General features: G+C 42.2%; 1 protein-coding gene across 2 annotated transcripts; it reads right to left on the minus strand.

The window, feature by feature from the left end:
• Positions 1 to 645: 645 nt before the first annotated feature.
• On the minus strand, positions 646 to 13,488 carry med14 (mediator complex subunit 14). Of its 2 annotated transcripts, XM_051404057.1 has the most exons (29): positions 13,037 to 13,488; positions 12,459 to 12,485; positions 12,228 to 12,333; positions 11,931 to 12,104; positions 11,660 to 11,789; positions 11,403 to 11,531; positions 11,118 to 11,225; positions 10,188 to 10,320; positions 9,900 to 10,050; positions 9,684 to 9,795; positions 9,276 to 9,401; positions 8,978 to 9,056; positions 8,474 to 8,633; positions 8,113 to 8,307; positions 7,739 to 7,873; positions 7,564 to 7,640; positions 7,282 to 7,442; positions 6,856 to 7,002; positions 6,264 to 6,508; positions 5,824 to 6,093; positions 4,956 to 5,196; positions 4,340 to 4,462; positions 3,941 to 4,117; positions 3,498 to 3,736; positions 3,212 to 3,391; positions 2,822 to 2,929; positions 1,914 to 2,039; positions 1,610 to 1,799; positions 646 to 1,467 (listed from the first exon to the last, which is right to left on the minus strand). In XM_051404057.1, exons 1-29 carry the CDS (start codon positions 13,210 to 13,212, stop codon positions 1,394 to 1,396), a joined length of 4,299 nt encoding a protein of 1,432 aa, XP_051260017.1. In that variant the 5' UTR covers positions 13,213 to 13,488; the 3' UTR covers positions 646 to 1,393. The 2 variants fall into 2 exon arrangements, with proteins under 2 accessions (XP_051260017.1, XP_051260018.1); XM_051404058.1 differs by lacking the exon at positions 4,340 to 4,462.
• Between the last annotated feature and the right edge of the window lie 1,961 nt (positions 13,489 to 15,449).

The raw sequence follows: 15,449 nt of genomic DNA on the forward strand, positions 1-15,449 counted from the left end.
ATGCAAGTCCTCACAACTGAGAAGCTGGAACTAGGAAATGACTGACATTTTTGCTGGAAAATGACTTAACATGATCAATTGCTTATCAAAGTAGTTGCAGTTTAATTCTTCTGTTGACTAGTTGCTTAATCATTGCAGTTGTAGTAACCTTTCAGATTAAGATCAGTTTATAAAATGTGTTGCTACAGATTAAACACCCTAAAATTTGCTCCTCCTCATCCCACAACACTGTGCAACTGCTAACATATTACTGCATCAACAGTAATCAGTAATATAAGTAAGGAAAGACATCTTCAGAAGAAAATGTGCATGTACTGTGTGCTAATACATTTGCATTTGAACTGGTCTTAAAATGGAGGGGCTGAAAGAAATTAAAATTTAGGTGGAGCTGTGTGCAATGAAGTAATGTTTGAAGTTAAAAGTGCTGAAAGTGTAAAATATGAAAGCGGTTGAAATGTTCCTGCATAATGATATTTATATATAATGCAGGAACATTTCAACTGCTTTACACTCTGGAAGGGGCCATTCTGCATTATGACTATTTACTTTTGATACTATATGTACATTTGTACCACTAGTTTTGTTTCAGTGGTATCACTACTTGTACGTACTTCGTAAATGATCTGATTATTTTTGCACCGCCAGTGGAAGATCCTCAAAGCACAAACCAACTCTGGGCTTGGTTTATTAAATAGCAAAGTCAGACAGGATGTCTCAAATCCCTCAATCAGGACTCAAAATGCGTCTTAATAAAATACAACTGGCTTATAAAGTTTGTCACAGTTTTACAGTATCCAAAGTGAAAGTTTGAAATAAAAATGTAGAGAAAGTAAAGGCAAGAAGACATTTAAATAGTGTGCTAAGGAATATATCTCCTGATACTATAATAATAACAATAACAATGATCAGGCTGGCGTTATAAAAAAAAGAAAAAGCAAACTGAAGAATTCTCTAGCAAAGATCTAACTCACCTGATTCTTTTCAACACTCAAATATACAACAATGTACATATTTTTGTCATTATTCGTAAACAACCTTAATTTCAATAGATAATCTTGTTTACAAGTGCACCTGGAGGAGAAAAATAACATTTATATCCTTTTGCATCAACTGCCCATCAACTGTGTCCAAGATGTGCGTTAATGGCAAATCTGGTTTGTAAGCTTCTATCAAGAATAAAGAGTGTAGTCCACAACTGTACATTTTACTCCCTTTCACAACAGCAATTATACATCAGGTCAATAGTCCAGTGGCTGAAGCAGATAGGACACGTGCTGGATTTTGACATCTTGGGACGACAGTTGTTACTGTCTTCTTAGCTCAGGAATGGACCCATCCATGCTCTCAAAGGGAGACCAGCTGAGCTCCAGTACTGTCTCTGAATCTGTTGTTTCTACTGCCGAGTTCCCGGGGGTAGAGTGAGGTTGGCCATCAGTTCGTGAACAGAAGCAAATATCGTACACTCACCTGAAAAAAAATATATATCCGGTTTTAGCAAAAGGCATTTAGCATCAAGTATATAAGTTGATACCAGTTTCAGTTTCACAAATTTGATATGACTTTTTCAGTATAGTAAATTATTCAGTGTTCATCAGTGTGCAAGTCTCACCCTGTCTGGCGGGGTGCAGTTCATTGAACCTCTTAAGGATATTGGAGACCATGAGTGCTGCAGCCCCAGAGGAGCTGTGCTGTCTGGGGATGTCGGCCTGCTGAGTGAGACCTGTGGCCATGTCGTACACAATGGGCACGATAATGCTCACTGGTTCCTGGGGCACTGGGATACGCTGGGTCAGCTGCAACTGTGAGGCAAAACATACCAAACAGGGTCAGGTGTGTTTAAAATGATGCTACACAGGTAGATAACTTGTGCCCTGGTTGAGGAGAGCTAATGGTGACGCTGTGCTGAGACTTACGAAGAAGAGCATCTTGGACTTTAGCACCACTGCGATGGTTCCAGGTGGGGCGATGGGGGGAGCACTGGGAGGGATGGTGAGACAGAACTGGACATTCCACTTGAGCTGTGCAGCCTGGTCAGGGAACTGCAGAGAAAGGCAAGTTTGTATCATACAGTATCTTACAGACACAGAGGAACTTGCTTTATATAAAGTAAAGAAATGAATCAAGATATTAAAAGATTTAAACTATCTTTAGATACACAACAATACATTTCTCACAGGACATATGATGTACTTGTTCTGTATCTTGTTGCAATGTGTCCATTGTTATTTGACAGCTACTATGACAACTATAACAGAAGAAGTTTACATATTCAAAAATACCCCACCAAATGTTTTCTCTGTTCCTACAGTTGGATGTTTGAGCTTCACTGTGCAGAATGGTGTATGTGCAGAGTTTGACACTAGAAGGATTTTCACATTCATCTGCTGAAAGTGGAAAGTTTCTTAGAACCTTTTTTATAACTGAAAATCTGGTTTTAAGAGATGTGGCCTATGAGCAAGATTTGTGACATCACAACATGTGTGCTGTAGAAACTTGAAGCCACCAGTGCACATACACTGAAGATCCAGCAGGAAAACTTAAGAAATCACTTAATTTGCATATTCAAAGATTCTTTTAGACACTTGAGGTAGAGCAAGTAGGACATTTTTATTTATTTATTTTTTGGCAGACAAAGGGGATCTTTAAATTAGAATTTCCTAACAGGTGTAGTAACATCTGTGTGGAGATGATGCTAGGCAATTTTCAGTTTTCTACATTTTGTGGAAAAATATAAACTGAATATGTTAAATAGATGAGGCTCATGCACAATAATGATTAAATACATGTAACAACCCCTGGTATAAAAGAAAGAGCTACCCACCAGCTCAAGCTTCATGATGCGCACACAGTCCCGAAGGATGTTTGTGGGCGCCCCCAGCAGCTTCGTGAAGGCATTCAGAGTGTTGTATTTGAAGGGAGGACCAGCAACCTAGAAAGAGAACAGCAGAAGATGGATCAATGGAATAACAACAGGAGTGCAGGCATCTGTTCCTATGAGTGGCCTTAAAGGCTATCCTTGTTAAATTCATTGGCTTTCAATTGAAGCACTACACTTCAATTAAGTTGTAGATATTTCAAATGTAGAACAATATTTTCAATATTGATCAGTTGAGACAAATACAAAATCCATTTTTATTTTCAAAAATGCCTCAAATGTATGCGTTTGAATTATTTATGAATTAGGCTTTAAAAGGATGCTGCTTATACTGACCCGCGTCTCAAAGAACTTCTCCAGCACTTGAAGCTCCTCCTGGGACCATGGACCTGCGTTTTCTGGAGTGACTTTGAGCTGCAGTGTCTGGTAGTTCTTTGGGTTGAGAGCCACGCGGCACTTGAGCACGTCCGTCTTGAACATGATCACCCCCGGCTCATTAGAGTTCACAATCGATAACTGGAGGAGAGATGACAGAGTGAGGGAAGTTAGGAAAACACACATAATTTAATTTGAGTGGGGGATAAGGCATCATCTAATTATTAATAATCTGTGCAACACTTACATTGGCTTCCTGCTGGATGATTCTCTGTAGGTGTCGTCTCATAATAACTGAACCCAGAAAGCGCTCTAGCGGCGAGCAGAGGTAGCTTCCTGCCAGGCCTGGAACCTGGCAGGGAGTGGGTGAGGGGAGCAGAAGCACGTGCAAGGCATTGTGGGTGAGGATGGTAGGAATGGAGGCAGCCCAGGGGCGCTGAGGTAGCTTGCGGGGTGGAGGCATACTGGTAGGCATGACTTGTGAACCTACACCAAAGACAGAGAGAGAGGGAGATGTTTATAATTGACTTAGAAACAGTGTCACAAAGTTTGTGTTTCATAGTTTGCCCACCAGAGAGTGCTAACAGGTTAATTTTTCAAGATGTCCCACTCTATACATCTTCATTACAATAGTAAAATAATTAAGGTATTTCAGTATCAGTGAGCTATCACTAAAATAGCAATACTTACCAGTCCCGGCACGTGGAGAATGAGGGTCAGGGATAGGTGAGTGCAGTGATGGGTTGCCAGGGGACATGCCATGGATCCTTGCCCCAGGAGAAGGCCCTGAGACCTGGGGTGAGCCTGGCCACTGGCCCCTATGGCTGGGAGACAGCATGGCATATGGAGAGCTGGGGTCCAGAGCACCTAGAGTGAAGGACAGGCAGCGCTCAATATACAACAATAAACACAGTCAGATGAATACACCACTGTGTGCCCACTAACCACAGGCCATTTGTCATATGCTTGCTAATGTCTGCAGCCTAGAAGTGCCTAGTGAAGATTTTTAGCCCATTCCAGCCCTTGCCCAGCAGACCAGAATTACCACCAGGCCAGTATCTAAGTATGTACGACCACCCTGCTGCTCACCGTGGGGACTGGCAAAGCTGGTCTGGCCCATGGCTATGCCCAAAGAAGACGGAGATGGGGTGGGCCCGAAAGGAGAGGGTGCCCTCAGAGCTCCACTAGGGGAGCCAGAGGCATGGATGTTCCCTGCACACACACACATACACATACCAAATGGCTCGTCAGACTCTGAGGTTGACAAGTTCTCCTTACACACGCACTGAGACACACACTCACTCATGTACACACGTGCTAAAGCAGGGCGGAAGGGCTGCAGCCTCTGGCTGGCGGGCTGAGATGAAAAGGAATGGAAGGAGCAGGACTAAATGCATGCTTTGTTCCCTCTTGGCTACAAGGTGTGTGTATGTTGCATGAGAAACACAACTGATCTCATGGTTTCACAAAATTAAAATAGGCACACATGGTTGACTCTTCTTCGTTTTCTGTGACATTCACACAAGTTGCTCTAGCAAAAAATACATAAGTCAGCAGGAAGGTTGATGACAGCAGTGTGATATAGTCATAAACAATGATCTGTTGGTCATAACCTTGTATGGCAGCTTGACAGACTCACATGATACACAAATACAGGATATCATTCACTCACACAGCAATCGGCAAGTAACAAGCTTGCTAATACCTGGTGACTGGGTGGGCATCATGGACGGCGAGGGAGTTACGTTAGCGTGGTAATTTGGTGGTGGTGAAGTGAGAGGAGGATAGACACCTGCCGCACTCCCTCTAATTGTCGGCGGTGGCTGCAATTGGTTCATCAGACTGTCCATCACGTCTACACCCACCGGTGAGGGTGGGTTATCATCTTCATTCACAGAGCGCCTGCGAGCATCCTGATTACTGTCTACAAACATGTTCAGGAATGTCTAGACAGGGGAAAGATGGAAAAAAAGAAGAAAAAAGCTGAATCAAAAACATTTAAATGTACTACAAGGAGTTTATAAATGGTTATTAAACAGTCTCAATTTAATACTGATTCCTCTATATGACCAACATAAACAAATAAGAGCATCAGCAAGAAGATAGGCTGTTTCTATATAGTTATTCTTAATGCCTGCCACTGGGTCGGAGTCCCCTTGATATCAATGAAACAAGGTTGTAGAAACACTGCTGCTTTGTCCATAGAGGCCACAAGAAACACAAAATGTTCCCTTTAGTGGTTTTGAGCTTTAAAGCTGCATTACATTTACTTGTGTGTGTGGGTGAGGTGAAACGACTCTTCCAAGTTCTCAACACACAGACTTCATTATAATTACACTGCATGATGACATGGGAAATATGCTTTTTGTTACTAATAACAAGACACCAGACGAATTGCCTTACAGGTGCTGGTAGACGAATGTTTTCATTCTGGACAGAGCAGGGCTAACTGTTTCGCCTGTTTCCGGTCTTTATGCTGTGCTAAAACTATTCCTTTTTGGGTGGACCCTGATTGGTATACTTACACTCTCAGATCCATGAAACTAAGAAACCTTAGTTAAAGTCTGCTATACCTTGAGTCCAGGAGCAGGGTAGAAGCCCTCTACAATCTTAGTGTTGTCAAAAAGACTGTAGGCTCCATCTCTGATGGCTACCACACCACGGCTGCGGCAGTAGATGTCGATGCAGTACATGTTTCTGAACGCCAAGCGGATGTGTGTGGCTGACTGTGGCAAGATGGAGAAGCACTGGTAGGCAGTGTTGGTGCGCTGGGTCAGGCCCAGCATGGGCACTGTTGGTAGCTTGTTGATTGCATTCAGAGGGGCCTGTGTGTCAGAGAGCACCTGAGGAAGATGATAAATAGAAACATTACCCAGAAAATTACACAGAACACTCGAGCAAAATTAGATGGCATGTGATAGAGACAGAGTATTTTGTAGAACTGCAGGTGGAGCATGAACAAAACAGTGAAACTTTAATGTAACTGCATTTTCATAATTGTGCTCCTGTGTACCTGCAGCAGCTGCATCACATTTGGACTCTTGTTGAACATCTCCTGTAGCTGATGAAGGATGATATTGTGGCAGTTTGAGCAGCCTGAGTTAGGTCCAACAGTGCCCAGGGAAAGGTGGAAACGCTGGCTGCTGGAGTTCCACTGGATGGTGACAGAGCTTCCCTTGGTGGTGCCGTAGCACAGCACCAGTTTACGGTAGTTATACAGTCGCACTTCTGAGAACAGGCTCAGATAAGATGGCATTTCTGTGGGGAAGCAGTCACAATTTGTAGCTGTATTATATCAGTGTGCCTCTTTTTGCCAAGCACTAATTCAACACTGAGTTACACTGATGAGTGCAAGCCTTAACTCACTGTAACTCTATTTTTAAAGTTAATTTGACTCTGGGTTTAACATTTTTTAGCACAAACTGAAGCCAGGTCAAGAAAACAATGTTTGTTTTACTTGAATACATGTATCATTTTCATTGCAAACCCATACATCTACACCACAATGACAAGTAACATACAGAATTGGCTTTCATCCAAAAACAAGACAATATTTCATTATTATGCAAGTGCAATCTTTGCTTTACAGATGATTGTGCATGTACCTGGCAGTGCACGGGAGAAGTTGAGAACACACTGGTAGAGTTGACTGATGGCGCTCCAGTCATTCAGGAACATCTCCACCACCTTCCGGCCGCCCACCGGCTCCGACAGAGGGTTTTCATAGGTCAGGTACACATGTCGCGTGGAGGCTAATAGAGGGCAGGGTTAGTTTAGACACTGGGCGATGTAGCAGATGAAGACTGTTATCCATGAAGCCCATATGTTAAGTGAAGTTAAATGCAAGACATTTGTGGCACACTATTTTTAGAATGTTATGGCCAATTGTTAAATTTACTACACTGAGTATTTAATATATCATAGGGTATTTGTTGGTTGTTTTTTGGCCGATTACATTTTTAATCAATTCTGGATAAATAAAGGGTAAATGTTAACTTTTAGTGATGAACACTCATGTATGTGACGTGTACCTTGCTCTTTGCTGTGTGTGCTATTGAGAGGGCAGTTGGCCAGCACCAGTTCAGCCACCCAGGTTCGGTTGTTCCTGCCCTGCAGTCGGAAGGTGCAGTCCAGTAGGGACCGCTCTAAAGCTCTCCTGGTTTCTTCCCCTACACCTTTACAAGGAGGAATCCTGCAGGAAAAAACACTTTTTAGCCACAAATGGTTTTGGCAAGGTTGATCATACTAATTACAACTGGCTGTCATTGTGTGAGCTACAAGTAAAAGCATGGATGTGTGCTTGTGTGTATTACTTCAGTAGACGTATCGCATGACTGCTGCCATCTCCTTCCACTTGGACACCCTGGTTTGGAATCTCCATGTTGGACAGCTACAACAACAGAGACATGCAGCATTAGACAAGGGTTGCCACGCTTTATGTTTTCAAGACACATCTATGACTGGTGATTCACTGTCACTGTGACTTGCCTCTGTTCTAAGGCCAATGAAAGGCATGTTGGTGTCGCACATCGCTACTAGATGGGCCAGCTCTTTGTTAAAGGCACACATTTCTCCAGACCGCTTAGGCTTCTTTGGCTCTGGGTCCCCCTGGTCCCCAGACATCTACAGAGCAACAGAACAAAAACATATCACACGATGAAAGACAGATATGTTTTTCTTAGCAATGGCTTGTCTCACATCCATAAGAGGCAGAGCAAAGAACAATATTAGGTAGGAACATGAACTCTGAAACGTTATCCTCGTGTAATAGGTCCTTTTTAAACCATTTTTGAAGGGGGGCATATACTGTATTTCATCATACACATGAACATTAGGTGTATAACTTTTCTAGCACTAACTACCTTTCTCTTAGTCCCAGGTCGGGCCCCTCTCCCTGCTGTGGTGTCCTGGACAAGATGTTCTAGTCTGGGTTTGAAATGCTGCATGAGCTGTGCGCACATGGGACCGTCCTCTCCTTCCAACTGAGACACAGACAGGAAAGAGTACTTGTACTGCAACGCTGTGGGACTGCTAGGCACTTCTAGCATTTCCACCACCTACAGAATAGATGAGGAGAAGGAAAGATTGGTATTGGAAAGATCCAAGATGGACAATTAGAGGGAGGACATAAAGCAGATTATAACTTTCAACTTTGTAGAGGAATTTCCTTGGAAGTCATTTGGATTCATCGCTTTTGAGCCATGTATGAGATGAGGAACTCACAATGTAGTACTGAGGAAGACGTGTGAGCTTAATGAAGAGTTTGTGTTTGGACAAGTTGCCAATGGGGTGAGAAGCCGAGTTGGACAGGTGAAGGACATCAGTGCACACAGTGGGAAGGTGTTTCACAGACTGTCGACAGCGCTGCTCCCCCAACCAGAACCTTGCCAGAGACAAAGAAAGACTTGGTGTTACAAAAAGTCCAGAGTTCATAGCTCACACCCTTTCTCAAAGCATTCACGCTGTTCACCCGTGCAAGACTCAATAGTAGCCCTGGCAATTCTTCTCAACACCCTTCTTGCCACCTGCTTAGCTCACTGACAGCTACTGATACCAACTGCAATTAGTCAATTCTGACAAGCTAGAAGCAGGCGTCAGACTCTGCCTCCCACTGTTGACTCTGAACTGCCTCTGCTATCTTTGCTGTGCCAAAAATACTTTTTCCTGTTAGCTGTGAATATACCTCTAATGTTTATATCTATTTAAAAATTGAGGAGGTGGACTTACTTCAGTTGTTGAAGCCAAGATGTGATGCGCTTCATATCATCGTTAATGGTCTTTTCAATGTCATCCAGCATGGACTGATCTACAGAGGGAACAAAGCAGGGTTTTATGTTAAGGGTCCAAGGATAGAGAGTGTTTGGTGTTGTACAGATACAAATTGTGATTTGTCGTTTTGGGCTATATAAATAAAACTGACTTGACACAAAATAAAGAATGAATTTGAATTATCCTAGCCAGGACCAACACAATAAATAAACACAAAACAAAAAATTGTTATGAGTTACTGTTTGCTATTACTTACCTAATCCGTAAAGCATGGGCTGGAACATGCCAGAGTGCAGGTCTACGAAAATGTGTAAGCACTCTGAGCGACCACAGGGCTCGAGTATTGGAATAACAAGTGTGGGCAAAGCAGTCTCGATGAATGCTGGAATAAACAAAAGCACACTTAAGTATCTCTTTTCAATGCTGCAGATGACTCAAAACCATAGTTACAGTACATTAATTGACAGACGCTGTATGCAATTCATCTTTATCAGAAGAATCCTTGAGGTTACAAGTATGCCTTCTGCATCCTAAATAATGCCTCTTTTTTCAACTGTTGTCACAAGACTGCATCAGCTGCAGGAGAAAAACTGGTTTTTGTGCATTTGCTCAAAATATACCCAAGAATGTGCGTTTAAGATGAGAAAGTAGCATAAATACGTACAGTTGTCACTTGGATTGCTGGTCTTCAGAATGGCTTTCAACTCCTGCAGCTTCTGATGGGACCGGGCATGCACACTGTCGATCAAAAGTTTCTCCACTGACAGATGGTCAATCTAAAGAAGAGAGAGAAAACATTAATAAATTGTAAGATTTGTACAATAAACCATAATATGCCAGACTTTATCTTTCAGTAACTGAAAACATACGTCCACCATACCTTCATAGCTCTCTCCATTAGTTTGGAGTCACAGGCAGGGAGAGGAGGCTCATGAGATATTTGCAATGGCTTAGATCCATCTGATTCATCAATCTTGATAGTGACCTTGTGTACTGACGCTGTACCCGTTTTCCTACCCAAAACCTGTTGGCTGGAGAAACAAAGAAAAACAATGACATAGAGTAGGAACTGTATGAATGCATTCAGCTATTTTGAGCTTTCTCTCATCATTTCATCTGGGTAGTAGTTCTGGACCATATGTGTGAGGTCAATTCATTAGGTCCTTACTTCCAGACAGTGAGTGTGAGGTATTTTGCAGGCACGTATCTCTCCTCCTGCACCAGATCTCCCCATCGCTCTCTAATCAGCATCAGAGTCTGAGAGTGAAGCACCTCTAGCTGCAGTGACAGACAGAAGGAGTCTAAAAACAATGCAGTTAAGGAAGACACAGTGTGGGAAAATCCAGGTGAATGAGATAAAGTACTATACACATCTTTCCATTAACATTCAAAACACACTGGCACACATATCCTCAAGACACATACACTTTGTTGGTAAAAGGGGTATTTGTACCCGACACAGACTGCTCTTTGACACGGTGAGCTGCACTTCTAGCGTTGGTGGGGGAAAGGCAGAGCAGAGATGTACTGATTAGCATTGTGATAAGCACAGTCGTGCTCAGCTTGCATGCTTGATTAGGGCCATTGATATTAGCATGAATGCTAGCAAACTAATGTTTCCCTCTACGTTTTATCACAGACTGATGTGTGATAGGGCCTCTGACTGTCTGATCAGAACTAATCCTCTGTGTCTGGGTTGCACCAGTATAATGAATGATACAATTAGACCTGGCTGACAATAGAAATGTTAGGTGACTGGTTTTGATGACACATTCCTTTAAGGAATTTATGTCTGGTTGACAGGCGGTAGTGAGAACTGCCCTTACCCTGTCAGTAACAAAAGATGGCTGTGTTGTTTGAGAATTAATGGAGAAAAAAAAAGAGGGGGGTAAGAAGGATGCAATTCTGCAGCTGTGTTTCTCTTTGGAATGCTACCCGCGTCTGCTTGACCAGTCAATACTCTATATGCTCCAACACACACTCCCACCCTACTGCAGTAGTTCCTATCAGACTGGGACTAAAGCCAAGTGTTTTTATGCAGGACATACACAAAATGTCTGTGTATGTGTGCAGATAGACAAAGACCAAGAAAGGATACGCAAGCAGTTGTACATGTCCTGCAGGGGTTTTTCATCTGCACACAGACGTGCCTGGACCAACTCGTGGATGAAGTTCACCTGCAAACTGTGGACCAAAGCTCGGCCATCTGTTAATATGGAGGGGGAGGGGGGAAAACATGGAGCGTGGGAATGGAGTGGCAGACAGAGAAACCATTTAAGAGTGAATAGGAAAAGAAGAAACAATAACAGTGAAGTATATTCAGTCAGCTCGCCATTGGTAACCACTGTGATGTGCAGCAGAGCTGGATGAATGCATGCCTTACCTCCAGTTTCTTTGTCCTCCACCAGAATCTCCAACTTCAGCAGTCTCCAGGGAATATCAGGGTCATCTCCCATCACTGTCAATGTGGCCTCAAACTCTCCTTCCACACGAAACTTTACACGTCCATTAGCTACACAAATATGCACACAAGCAAACATACATGTTAAGATCTTCTCATTACCAATACAGCTGAAAACAAAGTTAAGAGAATGACTATCTGTTCAAATATACCATTGTGGGTTTACACAAGCTGCTTACCAACTGTGAGGTTTGCTAGCTGAGGCGGTAAGTCTGTAGTGACAAGGCGGTGCCGTAAAATCTGATTAAGCTGACTCAGGGTGGTCTGCTTCTCGGCCTTAGTGATGGGGTCGGGAGGAATGATCTTATCCTACACAAATGAACACAGAAACAATTGTGCTGACATACCAAACATACAAGACAGAAAGGTGTTTAAAAGCCACAAGTTTGATTTTCATAGACTACCGATTAGCAGTCTAAGCACACAGGGAAGGAAGTTGAACAGACTTACCCGTATACATGTGGGCAAGCGTGGGTATGACCCTGTGGTAAGAACATCAATGGCAAAGGGGATGGCAAAGCTGGGCAAACGAGCATGTACGAGGGCATCTCTGGCCAGTGATGCCAGCCTATCAGCTGTATCCACAAAGAGGATAGTCTGCTGATCCAAGAAGCTGGAAATCATCTGTTTCCATAGATACCAAGGAGAGAGGAAAGAGTAAGTTGATAAGTGATCTGATGGACACAAGGCGATGTGTATTAGCAAACTCCAAGTGATCTTAGGGAGGTCAAATTACACACAACCTACCGCACACTTCTCAACTTTCCCTGCATTGCTCGCCCACTTCACTAGGGCTAGCAGACGCACAAATAGCTGCCTGGTGCGACTGGCAAACTGGACTATCTCAATTTTCCTGAAGAACAAAAACAGATGATAAAAGTTCAAACAAAACTTAAAAAAAAAAAACAGCTTAACAGAATGAGTGACTAAAGGACTAAAGGGATAAAGAAGTTGTGAATAAAATTCAAAGAAACATACCTCTCCATGTCCGTTTTTCTGGGAAGTCTAGAGGAGAAAAAAAAACAGTTGAAATACTGTCACTGACTTTTTATTATCCTCAAGGTAGACAGCCCTAATATGAGAATCAGCTTTGGTTACAGCAAAAGAAAATGTTATCCTTCACATTTAGCAATTACGGTAGGTGAAAAGTGGGAAGGGGGGGCTGGTTTTGGGACAGCTGACTGATGCCAGTGGTCCATCAGCAACCTGGTGTCCCACATAGCGATATTTATTGCCCCATACAAACACCAATCTTGAATAACCAACCATTAACTGAACTATAACTTTAAGGTCTTCAGACATGGTTGTTTACCGGTACGCCCCCTCATAAAACACTAACTAGTTATCTGTGCTTTCCACTTTATTAGAGCTCATCCCCTCTGTTAATATAAAAAAAACATGGTACAACTTCTCGACTGGTCCCAACTTCATTAGCCCGTTAGCGTTTGTTGTAGTGTCTGGAAGGAGAGCATCCTCTGAGTTTACTAACGATAGCTGATTAGCCCGCCGGTTATCCTTGTTAGCTTTGAGGCCTACAACGCTAAATTGTTACTTACAGTTCTGCCAGCAGGGTAATTTCATGGTAGGTCCTCTGAAGAAGAAATTCAATAAGCAGGCTCAGTCGGACCCCCTGTGTGGCCGGGGGCCCAGGTGGTGGTGGCTGTGGACCCGACACAACCGGACCTCCGAGTGGGACGAGCTGCCCATCTGACCCAATCTGCACCGGAGCCATTTTACAATGACGATACTGACTAGTTAGCTACAGCGATGCACGCCTAGCTCTACAACGGAGAACTATCGAGTTGTAGTAGCTAACTCCCTGTGAAAAATGTTTTATTTGCAGTCTCACAACATTTCTTTCACGAGACGAGTTTCTCGGCATGGACTTGGCTTTCTTATTCAGCAGAAAACTCAACAAACACGCCAAAATTTGAAACTCATTACGGAGAAGACTCAACGCCGCTCAGCCGCCATCTTTGCTGCCGGGAATCCTAGCCGTAGGTTCGGTGGGAAAGAAAACCCAGAGTAGAGCCTTGAGGAACGAGAGTCACGACTGTGTCTTCGTTACTGTGTTTTTTACGCCAGGCCACTGGTTCCCAGACTGGGGTAACCGTGAGACCAAACACATTGTTTAATGCCTCGTTTACAAGCGTGTGCCCTCTGACTATAATGGTTGTGTTTTCAGGCTTAGCTTGATATCTTGTTATCAGTTATTTATTCACTAACGTAGGCTATTCTCTAATCGGTTGCCCTGGTAACACATGGCAGCGTATATTAACGAATAAACCAAAATATAAAGTCCATAACTAAATTAATCACAAATCACAAAATGCTACATTGAAAAATCTTAATAGAGACCATGGTCAGCTACAACCCATAGTTTTGTATATGACCGAAACTAATGATTGTTTTCAATAGGCGTATGCTGATTATTTTCTCAATTAATCGATTCATTCTTAGATTTGTAAAAATTCAGAAAGATTTCCCAGAGCCAAAAGTGACACCTTAACAAGTCTTTGTTCTGTGCAACCAATAGTACAAACCTCCAAATTATTAGAAAGTAATTAAGACGATAATAATAAATAATAAATACAAAACCAGCAAATCCTAACATTTGTGCATTAAAAATGGGGTTACTGAAATGATTATCAAAATGGTTTCCAATTTTCTTTCAATCGACTGATCATTTCAACCATACTTCTAAACTTTCCATGGTTTTGTGTCTAAATCTTTTTTTCTAAAGTAACTTGTAATTAAAGCTGTCAGATAATTGTAGTGAACTAAAAAGTACAAATTTCCCCCCTGAATTATAGTGAAGCAGAGAAGAAAATGGCATTAAAAGAAAAGACTCAAGTTCTATTTCAAGTGTGTACTTCAGCACAGTCTTTGAGCAATTAGTATTAAGTCACATTCCACAATGGTGTGCAGAATAGACCAACATAGGAAAATTGCAGTATGCACAGTCAAGATGACAAAGTGAGAGATAGCTTGTAAAAATATATGAAGAATATGGATCCGAGAGGACGCTCAGCAACTCCCTGGTGCTACAAGACAGTTAAGACCACACAATCCCTTTTCCACCATGGAGACCTGGAAGAGGACAGACCACACACAACACACAAGAGGCAACTCTGTAGCACACCATGCACACAGATATATACATATTTAAGTTAAACATTAAACAACACAATGTTATACTGCCCATTAAAACTCCTCAGCTTTGTGTGGAACTTTTGCTAATTGATAACCCAGGCATCAGTTAAACAACTTTCTTCCTAATCCAATCTTTAATACCCGATATTCCTAATATGTGCAATACATTTTGTTTTACAAAGATTCAATTATGATACATCCTGCCATCTATAATGGCATGTTATCTTGGTCAAGTCTACAATGAAAAGCATTTTAATTAATTATGTAATTAGGAGATGAATATATAAGTAATTTTTGTTTCGACCAGTGGTTTTATTGGAGGTCATAGTTTATCTGTATTTCGATTTATTGCTAGGCCTATATCTCCTTACTTACAGGCAGCTAAGCCCCTCTCTGTAGGATCCCTTTGGGAAGGGATTGTTAAAATAATGTATTTCAGTCATGTCAGGGAGCTCCTACTATAGACCTTGAAATCACAGTCGGAGCATAAAGAACCTAATGCAGGATGGGAGGGGAGCTAAGTGGCTTGTTCGCTTGATTACTCTATGGTTGCTATTGGCCTTGTTTTTGCTGTCTCATCAGAGGCGTATATCTCGAGATGTAGGGAGATCAGTTGTCTTCCTGTTTTGTATTTACCCTAATCCTCTTCTGTGGGAATCACAATTTTAAAGAACTGTAGAGAAGACCCTACATAGGAACATAAATGATGTGAAAAGATGGGAAACACACCCATATTCACACATAAAATTGTACCATGAATTGTTCTGTATTTTCTGTTATCTAATTGATTTACTCCCTTTACCTCATTTTGTAAAT

Source organism: Dicentrarchus labrax, unplaced genomic scaffold (assembly GCF_905237075.1).
Source record: "Dicentrarchus labrax unplaced genomic scaffold, dlabrax2021, whole genome shotgun sequence".
Classification (NCBI taxonomy): Eukaryota; Metazoa; Chordata; class Actinopteri; family Moronidae; genus Dicentrarchus; species Dicentrarchus labrax.